This window comes from Antechinus flavipes, chromosome 2, assembly GCF_016432865.1.
Source record: "Antechinus flavipes isolate AdamAnt ecotype Samford, QLD, Australia chromosome 2, AdamAnt_v2, whole genome shotgun sequence".
NCBI classification, from domain to species: Eukaryota; Metazoa; Chordata; class Mammalia; order Dasyuromorphia; family Dasyuridae; genus Antechinus; species Antechinus flavipes.
The window spans coordinates 662,471,095-662,481,919 of NC_067399.1; the positions used below are offsets into that span (position 1 = coordinate 662,471,095).

General features: G+C 47.2%; 1 protein-coding gene across 1 annotated transcript; it reads right to left on the reverse strand.

Annotated features, from left to right (window-relative positions):
• Positions 1–2,152: 2,152 nt before the first annotated feature.
• On the reverse strand, positions 2,153–6,281 carry ADO (2-aminoethanethiol dioxygenase). The gene has a single exon (XM_051982607.1). The coding sequence runs from the start codon at positions 6,225–6,227 to the stop codon at positions 5,382–5,384; it is 846 nt and encodes a 281-aa protein (XP_051838567.1). The 5' UTR covers positions 6,228–6,281; the 3' UTR covers positions 2,153–5,381.
• Between the last annotated feature and the right edge of the window lie 4,544 nt (positions 6,282–10,825).

Sequence of the window (10,825 nt, forward strand, 5' to 3'; positions counted from 1 at the left end):
ATTAGCCTCTGGTATCTTGGGGCTATTTGTGTGCTTAAGACAAAAGTATTTTTTTTTTTTTTGGGGGGGGGGAGGTGAAGGCCCGAAACAGTTTTCTCTTCTGGGGTTAATGGACTAGCTATTTCCTCAAAATAGTGAAATTGCTGAGCCCAGCCTGAGACCCCAAAGTTTTCCTTTCCAGGACGTAATTGCCCTCTCACCCCAAAGTAATCTCCATTCATAATCAAGTGTTAGGGCTGTGGGTATTTCCCCTATGCATTAGTGTCAAAATGGGGAGGCGGGCGTTTTGACTCATTGTTCCGTGCTCTAAAACAGCTTATAGCTTCCCCCCCCTGCCTGAGTGGGCCCCGGAAAATAAATACTTACAAACAAGTGCCCACTCCATTGGAGACACTTTCAAAACCATGATCCCTGAGAGGCTGGAGCTCAGAGATGCGCCTTTGTGGAAAGTGTTGTGGCCAGGGCAGGCTGGAAACAACTTTCAGTTTCCAGGATTAGTCTTTTACAACCACAGAAAACTTTTTTGAAAACTGCTTATCTGCTATTTAGATCAGCGTGCTCTCAGACACTGCTAGTGACAGCATCAGTGGGCTGCCACAGGAATTACCCCAGCACTCATTTCTCTGCCTTTCAGTCATCAATTAATTACGCTCTCCCCCCTCCCGGTTCGAGGGCTCTTGTCCGAGCTGCGGGAGGCATCCCTTCGCCATCACCAGCTACTCGGGCTTCCCGGGAGCACAGGATTCGGAGCTGGGAAGGGACCGAGTCCGCTCCTCTGAACGCAGGAGCGCTGGAAGGGGCCACGCGAGGCGGTCTGATCCTATCACCTTTTCAGATGCGGAAAACGGGGGCTCAGGGAACAGAGCCCCGGTTCAAGGTCATATAGGTTAATGGGGCTCTGGGAGGAGTAGCTGAGTACTTAGTACCCCGAGGATATTACAGGTGTGTACTTTCAAGAAAACCACCACCATCCCAACAAAACCCCAGGATTGAAACTCATTAGGGGTGTTATTCATATTGCTAAAGGACTCTTTGCCATTCAAAAGGATTCACTGCTGGGTTTCTTTAAATTGGGGACTTCCTCGTGAATTTTAAATACAACTCCATTTCCAAAAAATAGCAGTTTACAGTGTGTTTTCACAAACAGGTAATTTGGTCCGGGGCTCTACCATTACTACTCAAAGTCCGATACAATGATCAGCCAAATCATTCAAATTCTCATTTCTGGTTCATCTTAGCTGCATTCCTAAAAGGTCGGACTGGAGTCTACAACTTCTACAAACCCGTTTTAACAATATAATCCTCTGGTTTCCATATCTGCCCTTCCTCCTAGGGAGGCCTCCTCAAGGATGAACAGCATCGTTCTCTTGGTGGCTCCTAGGGTGGCCAGCCTATGGGATACTTTCCCAATAAGAAAAGGCAACCCTGGCCTGCTGCCTTTGCCTTCGTCTAATGGTCTCTCATTTCTGCTGCTTTTGGGGTAATTTGATCATGTTAAATATTCTTTTAAAATTAAAAACATAAATTTAAAAATTCTTTTTCTAAAATAATAGTATACTCTTTCTATGACAACTAAATTAGAACTATAAAATGAGTCTCGTATGATTTTACAATGTAATTAGGGCTCACAATTTCAATCTAGGCAGGCAACTCTAACCAAAATAAAATTTAAAAATATGCAAATAGTAATTAAAAAAAAACCACCACAAAATAAAAGTGATTTCAACTTTCACATCAGGGTAATATCGGAGTTTGAATTCATGTTGAATGTAACAATCTCATTTTCATTGAGCTTTTTTTTTTGGATAATTACCTTCCTCCCCTCCCCCCACCTGTAGACTTCTTAAAGGCACTTTTCCAAATTTTCTAATTACACTGTATCTGGCTATTAACTTAATCACATTTGGTTTTCATGGGAGCAAATAAGCCTTTACTTGGATTTTGGATTCTATTTAGCTTTTAAAAACCACTAAAGATGACTTTTTTCCCCTGCTAACTTGTAAATGTTTTATTGAATATGATTGCTAATGTTGCTACCGAGTTGTACTTATTAAAAAGTAGCTTCCAGACAATAAGCCCCTTAGACGTTTACGATGCTCACGAGATGGTTCAGTGCACATGAAGAACCCACCCATTAAAAAAACATAAAAGCTTTGAAGAGTTGAAACCAGTATGCTCCTTTATTTCAGCATCCCAACAGCTGGGGAAAAGGGAAGAAATTAAACTGGCATGTAAATATTCACACTGGCATGCCAGCTGATGGCCATTTTAAGGGAGATGGGGGAGGGAAAGCTGGTCAGCAGGAAGCACTATGCTGCTGGAGATGCAAAAAGCCAGCCTGGTCTCAGAAAGAGTGCGGCGCAAAATGAGAGAAGGAAAGAAACTTAAGTCAGTTTCTTTCTTCAATGATACACAGATTTCTTGTTAAATAGAAAAAAAAAGCAGTCTCATCTGTTGAAGCAAATAATTGTGCTTTTAAATTGCAGTCTCAGCTGTTTTTCATCTGATGTCTTAAAGCTAGAGTTCGAAGGATTTGTCGAATGGGTTTTATGGAAGCTGATGTTATTTGGGCAGGGAAATGGTTTCCCCACATGAAGTTATGTTCTATGCTAAGGGTTCTTAACCTGGTATCCCTGAACTTAAAAAAATTTTTTTTGTCAACTGATCAAGTGTTCTTTGTTTTTTTGGTCATAACTATGTATCTTATGCATTCAAAAACATCATTGTGAGCAGTCCAAGACAGGAAAAAAAAAAGGTTAAGAACCCTTGGTCTAAGCATTCTTTAATAAGCAATTAAAATGTACAAGTCAAACATTTTACATCTCTATTTGCCAAAAGATATAGTGAATATTTATTCTAACACTTAAATCCAGAAACTCCAAACAGTCCCAATAGAAGCAGCAGAATCTAGGATGGACTCAGCAGTTTGTGTTTGACACCAGATGCTTCAGTGTATTGTAAATAATCAATCACTCTATTCTAATTGTCACCTACTCTTGAAATGGTTGGAATCTCCAAGCTCTCATTCCTAGATCATTAAAGTGGAGTAGCATCAGTTTTCACTGTGTGATCACAATGGAACATTGGAGGCTAAAATGTTCTAAATTAAACAAAATATTGCTTCTTTTCTGGGCAGTAGAACTAGCACAACAGGTCACAGAACCAAGAGGAATGGATCAGCAAGTACTGACATGGCTGAAGCAGTTTTAAGGAAAATGAATGTCAAAGAGATCAAACAGGTAGACTCAAGGAAGTTACAACTGTTAATGTCAAAGTTCAAGGAATCCATTCTATAGAGAACATTCATGCTACTTGAATACACTGCACTTTCATTAACAAATAGCAACTCAGGCACATTTTAATCCATGCAAAGCATGCTTATTAAAGACAGTTCTTGCAAAAGATTAAGTATACATATGATCTTTCACTCAAGAGTATTAGTCAAGAGGAAGAGAGGAAGAACTTTTGAAACATTTATATTGAATACTTCTCACCCGTAAGAGGAAATTATTGCATTTTTGTATTAAACAGAAAAAAGTTTTAACGATTCATTTCTGTGTGCTCATTGTCTATTATGTTTTAATGAACAAGAAACACCCTGTCTTCTGAGGGGTAGGTGCCGTCCACGATACCACATTAAGCTTCTGTCTGGTTGTTAAACGGTCCATGTGGGTTGGAGGGAGCACGAATTAGCAGCATCTGGAGTCAGTTCAGTGCCTCAAGGTGCCAGCCCAATCCTTTGGCCCTCAAGTCTTTAGTGAAGGATTCTCTTCCTCAGTGGCCTGCTCAGTCCCAGGAAGCTCTAGAAAGGTATATTTGGTTGTCATTGCTGCTGACCACACCTGAAGCACTGCTCTAGAGGACCAAAGGCAAGCCGTGTCCATCTCATAGAACAATCATCCACAAAAACCCCAAACAAGCAATACTCATCCTTTTCTGGGCAATGGCAATTTTAGGGAAACTTTTGAAAAACACTCAAGCCTTTCCAAAAGCTGCTGCTTGTGTAAGAACCTTATTATTCATTTACTGAATGGAATTCTGAAGAATAAGGCAGAACCCAGCCGTCACAACAGTCCTCTGCTGAACGAGTTAGCAAAAGTCACATTTAAAGAATCAGTTGAATTACTGTAAAACGTGACATAAATTACAAGTAACACTTTATCTTAGTTAATGGCTTCTGTTCTACAATGTATTTCCAAAAGGAGGTATGCCATAATCATACCATAATACATTCATCACTGTGCCCAAAAAAATACCAAATGAACACATTTTTGTTATGTTAATGCTTCTGTTAAGTAAATTGAGTTGCATATATAGCAGTTATTGTACTTAATAGTTGAGCTTTCTGAGCTAAGTAAAGAGCTGCCCCGAATGGTCGAAAGGTGTCTTAAATCACACACTAGGATATCAGACTACAATAAAAAAGATCTGAACACAACGTGAGCTCCCCCCGCCACAATTAGTCCACATGGAAAAGAAGACGTGGGGATGTGTCCGAGTCCCAGAGCAGTAGTATGCCGTTAAGTTCAGCAGGCATTTAAAATATAAGAAATAAAGGGATCCCCTTGGAATCGGGGCCCCCGCACTTGGGCCTGGGTGAGCCGGTATGCATAGGGAGGTATAGGCACAGAGTTTCCCTGCAGGATGAACACCAGCTTTCACCAACTACAAAATATTTCCCTTTATTAGCAAGGCTGGAACTCACACATCCCCACGTGGGCAAGTCAATCAAGACTGCTTACACGACAGCCGGGCAGGTTTGTAAGTAGTTTATTTCTACAACTCGTTTTTATTAAAAGTTTTATGAAAAAGTAAACTCTATAAATAGTATAAAGAGGGAAACAACAGGGCTCCAGACGCCCCAAGCCATCGTCTCCGACATCGGAATAACAAAGAAGCTGCTCAGTAGCCCAGTTAAAAAAATTCCCCGGCCCCCGAGCCGAGGCCCCGGCCCGGCCCTGGCGCTCCCCGCCCGGGGCCCTCTCCCGGAGCCCGGCCCCGGCCCCCGCCCACCCACCCCCCTTATCCCCAGGAGAGCTCCGGCGTAGGGGGGGAGGGGGAGGCCGTGGACTACATTCAGTCGCCCGGAAGCCTAAAAAACGCGCCGGGCCGCGTCTGGCGGACACAGCGCCGGGCCCGCAGACGCGGCGGGGCGGGGCGAGGACGAGTGGGACGGACGCACGCTGCCCACCCCTCGGCGCCCCGCGGCCGAGAGTGGACTTCACCCCGTCCCGTTAAAAAAAAAGGAAAAAAAGGAGGCTGCTTTCCCAACTAATTTACTTGCACCTAGATTATCAGACCCCGCGGCCCCCGGAGGAGAGACAGCGGGGCACATGGCTTGCGAGTGATGGGCGCGCGAAGACTCCGCCGGGGCGACCGGCTCACGGAGTGACCTTGGGGCCCGGGTAGGGCTCGCCTTCGCACCAGAAGTCGGCGGCCTGAGGCGTTTCGAGGAGCCATACTTCCCGGGGCACGGGTGGAGGCGCGGCCGGGCCGGGAGCGGGTGCGGGTCCGGGCCCGGGAGCGACGGTGCAGGCAGGTGCGGCGGGCTCCAGGAGCCGGTAGTAGTGGCAGTCGCGGCCGTCGTCGGGGTCGTAGGGTGGAGCGAGGATGTCGAGGAAGGCGGCGGGCCCGTCCACGGCGTCGATCTGGTGCAGGTTGTCGCGCTGCGGGCTGAGCAGGCAGGGCGCGCTGGCTTCGGTGTACTCGGCGCGGGAGCGCAACAGTGCCCGCCGCACGACGGCGCGCTGACCGGGGCGCAGCGGGGGGTCGAAGCGGGGCGGGGCAGACGGTGGAGGCGGCTGCCCCTCCCCCGGCGCGCCGGGGTCTCCCGGCCCCCCGGGAGGCAGCGGGTCCAGGCAGCTGATGCGCAGCGTGCCGTAGAGCACCTTGAGTACGCCGTGCATGCCGGGGTGATCGTGCAGTGGGATGGACGTACCGCTCTTGAGCAGAAACACGCCCAGGCTGAAATCGGGCGTCTCGCAGATGTGCATGTAGGTGACTGGAGGCAGGTGGGGCGGCCGGGCCGGGGGCGAGGGCAGCGCGGTACGCCGCGGGCTGATGTTCAGGTCTTCGGCGCGGAGCTGGCTCAGCAGCTGTTGCAGCTGTTGCAGGTTCTCGGGGAACCCGGCCTCGGGCGCGCCGCCCCCGCCTCCGCCGCGGCAGAAGGTTAGCCGCGCCTGGCGGGCGATGCGTTGGATGAGCGTGGCCATGTTGTCCCGCGGCATGCCGCCGCCCGGGCCCGCCGGCCGCCACCTCCGCCGCCGCCGCCGCGCCGCAACGGCCTCAACGGCTCCCACGCTCACGCCGTCGCGCACGCGCAAGCGCAAGCGCACGAAGGCCCCCCCCAGCTGTGGGGGAGGGGTGCGCGGCCACGGCGCGGACTAGCGGGCCGCGGGGGCCGAGCTTCTCACCTCGAGCCCGTTACTCCATTCATGTCGCCCTGGGCCAGCGGACTCGGGCCGACTGCGGCGCCTGCTGGGACTTGTAGTCCGCCGCTCCCGTTCCTCCCCGAGCGGACCCAGAGAGGAGAGGCCTCAGAGCGCTCTGTGTTCTCTCTTATCGCCCCTCTCCGGGAAGGGGGGGGGAAGAGAGACACTACAACTCCCGGTTTGCCCCGCGCGGCGCCGACCGACGCGCACTTCCGGAAGGCGGCCGGAGGAATCGGCGCGGAGGTGGCCGGGAAAAGGAAAAGGCCCGAGGGTGGATGACCTCCTGAGCCAGACGACTGCGGAAGGTCAACCCTGGCTGCTCTGAGTCCCCTAGGCCGGGAGGACGTGTAGGGAGCGCCCTGACCTGGGAGTTGGGGTGCGGCAGAGGGCCCGAGCACCCGCCCGTGGTCTTCCAAATGAGCCCCAGCCTTCCAGACTCCCGACCGTCTGGCTGCTAGCTTTTCATATTTTATTTTAATACTTTTAACAGTTGTCTTTAAAGATTTTGAGTTCCAAATTCTCTTCTTGTCTCCAGCCCCTCCCCCTCCGGTCGAGACGGCAAGCCGAAAGGGATCAGTCTTGCAGGTCTCTCAGGATGTATGAAGTGGCTACTGGGTGCCAGGTGCCACAGTCTCTGAAGGCAGGGCCTGCCCTTGAGGAGCACACGTTCTAGTTTGGCGGCGCCAGCAGCGTGCCCGGTCCAGCTGCAGTCTGCTCCTGTGTTGGAGCTCTCCGGGGGGGGGGGGGGAGAGGGCCCCAGGATTCCGGCCTCACCGCAACTGGGAGGCAGCCCGGCATAAACCTAAGGAAGCATTTATAACGAGCTTCCTATGCACCTGGCACAGTGCTAGTTTGTAAAGACCCTCGGGATTGGGAACCCCGGCAGGAGGGGGAGCTTTCGAAGAGAGAGATGCAGGAGGGCTGCCCATGACCCCAGGGTATCCTTGATCACTGATCTGGTCAGAGGACCTGGACTGGGAGCCGCACTCTTGTGAGATCTTGAATGAATAACTCTCCTTTTTTCGGGAAGTTAAAATTTGAGTTCTAAGTTCTCTTTCTGCCTCCAGCCCCTCCTCCACCCATCAAGACGGCCATTCTAGAGAGATCAGCGCTTTAAAATTAAGTTAAACTTGATCTCTGAGGTTCTTTACTTCCCTTAATTCTATAATCCTCCAAAGTAAGAACGCCCCCACTCCTACCTGAGGACCCCACAGCACTTTTCTTCCTCCACCTGCCCTCCCCCCATTCAGTGACTCAGTTCATCCTAAAGCTGGCAAGTGTAGTGAAAATCCTCTGAGGCCCGGAAAGAAGGGATGATTTGTCCAAGGTGGCACCGTTAGATTGAGACTGGACTTGGATTCTGGGCTTCTTCCCTTGTCCATCAGCTTTCCACCAAACCCTGCTGGCGTTTTCAGAGAGTGGTAGGTTTCTGAGACGTCATCACGCATTCTGTCCCGGGGTTCCTTGTGTCTGGAACCGAGAGGCTAATTCCTGCCTACCAGGGCCAAACCCATGACCTCATAAATACTGCGCCATAGTCCAATGACCCAGTACACCACAAGTGGCCTTCCATTAATATGGTTGCCTGGTTATTCACCATCACGTAGATGTTAGCTAACTACAACCCCAGCCACACTCCTCAGTTCAGTAATTTAAAATAAAAACATGTTTTGAGTTTATAGAGGGTGGGAGGAACATAAAGATGAGTGGACATCTTTACCTCTTACCATTTAGTAGTTAAAACACACAAATAAGTTATGGGGATGGAGGGAAATAGATGAGGCCAAAGAGAGGTATGAAGGTCTAAGATGATCCAGAGGTAAGAGGGAAAGATTGCTTTTGCTAGAGGGGAGAGGTTACAGTTAATGAGTCTTAAAAGGATAGGAAGAGTTTCAATAGGTGATGAGGGAAAGGACCTCCAAGCTTGCTTTCTAACTATATATACATCAGTGAATTGATTTGAGAAACTAACACTGTGTCTGCGTTCAGAAAAATGTTAGGAAAGTTTTTATGAACTGATGTAAAGTGAAGTGAGAAGTGCCAGATCATTTTACATTATACATCAGCAATTCAATAATGATCCAAGACAATTTTGTAGGACTTATGAGGAAAAATGCTATCTGCCTCCAGAGAAAGAAACAATGGAGTCTGAATGCAGATTAAATCATCCTTTTTTTTTTTTTTTTTTTTTTTTACAACTTTGTGTTTTGGTCTGTTCTCTTGCAACACAGCTAATATGGAAATACCTTTTGCATGACTGCACATGTATAATCTAAATATATCAAAGTGTTTGCCTTCTCGGGATGGGGGAGGGATGGAATTTGGAGCTCAACACATATTTTTAAAAATTAAATTTGTTTTTAATATGTAATTTAACAAATAAAAGTATCTTTTAAAAGATGTGTTTTAGAACTGGTAAGTGGTCTCAGTGTAGAAAGTGAGAGAAGCTAGACAGGAACTATGAAACTGCAATGTGGTGAAAGACAAAAGGAACATAGTGGTAAGTGTCTTAAAGGTGTTTGGTGTCTAGGAGGATGAGGATTAAGGATGGTTCCTTCAAACTTCAATTAGAGTGGGGGGGTGGTGGTGGAGGAGTTCAGAGACCAAGTGTAAGGAGCAGAGTAAAGAGTGACTTGACTTGTTTGGAAATGAAGACATACTTTTTTTTTTTTTTTTTAAGAACTTGAAGGTTAGAAAGATGCTCTAGAAATATGAGAGGAGCAGCCGTTTTAGGGAAGTCTTCATTGAGATTAGTTGAGTAAGTGTATCTTTTTGAATACAGCAGAGTCTTCCACAACTTTGGGGAATGAATTCTAAAGGTCAAATCCTATAAAAACAGATGTCTTTAAACCAAGCCCAAGACATGATTTCTTGTGATGGGAGTCACCTGCTAATGGCTGCCGGGAATCTTCTTCTAATCAGCAGAATAGATTCCTTCGTGTGAGAGGATAAGGATGCAAGGAGACTGAGAAGCCATTGCATTCTCTGACCTCTCTCCTCTTCCCTCTTGCCTTCGATTTATTTCATTCCCAATCACAAACAAGGCTGATCTTCAATTTTTTGAAGTGTGTTAGGATTCACAGCGGTGGGGGCTTTTGGAGAACAGACTCACCCCTTCACACTTAGGCATGATACTTAACAATCTGACAGTCAAGAAAGAAGTGCTCTACAAAGACCTTTATCCAAGCATTTTGGTGTTACCTGCTAAAATTTACATGTTGCTAGTCAGGGGAGTCAGGCTTTAATAAATGCTCTAGTACATTCTATGAAGCCCTAAGATGACAAATCCCTTTATAAAACCTCTATTAAGGAAAAATCATCTGTTTTAAAAATCTCGATAGTAAGTGTCCTTTGTGCACTTTGCTACTGTAACCCTGAGATGTGAAGACAGGTAATGGGAGAAATATTGTCTTCAAGCAACTTCTCATTCTCCTGGGTTTAGGTTTTTTTTTGTTTTTTGTTTTTTTTTTAAACTTAAAGCAGGGCCCAATCTCATAAATAGCTTATTTATTAGGCCAGCTTGGTAATGGATTTTTGATTCACCTCCTTTCTTCTAAGTTAGATTTATTTGTAATGAGTACCATTCTTGAAGCCAAATCCTGCCTTCACAGTATGGAGAAAATGGAAATTGAGATAACTTTTCTCTTCCATTGACACCATATTCCCTTCTCTCATGATCATTCATGAATATTTCCCAACTGCTTGGCCATGGAATGTGTGAAAGGGTTTTATAGTAAGTAGAGTGGGCTGCTGTGTACTGGGAGTTGCTCCTCTTTGAATCTGGTCCGACAATGTCCCCCTGGGGAAACAGGAAACCTTCATGGAAGCTGGATCATGGTGGGGCTTCCTCTGCAGATGCCCCACAAGGAGTGGGCTGAGATTACTACTGACTTCCTCCTCACTCCAGCCTCCCCTAAGTTCAGCTGTTGCTGAGTAGGAGGGAACACTGGGAATGTTCAGGGAAGGGAAGAAGAAGACATAGAAGGGATTTACTAGAGTCAGGAAAAAACAGTGGGAAAACACGGAGGGAAGAGATGAGAACAGACAGCTGTGAGCTATTCCTTCTGAAATCTTTTATTCCTATAAACTATATTTATTCCCCCTACATTTTCTATTTCACAAGCTGACAGTTATATGGTGATAGGTAATACTGATAGAAATTAATCCCACCTCCCACCCACGCTGAAGTATTACATTTAGCAGTGGGGGAAGCACATTGAAGAATGAGAAAAGCTGAGATTTTCTTATAGTTGTTTAATTATCCAGGAACCGGGGAGGACTGGAATAGCCCCCTGCCTACATAGCTTTTCTCACCTCCACCTACTCTCTTATGTGCTCTTCATTCTTTACAAGATTATCGTCTAGCTTCTTTCCTCCTTCATCCTCTACCCTGG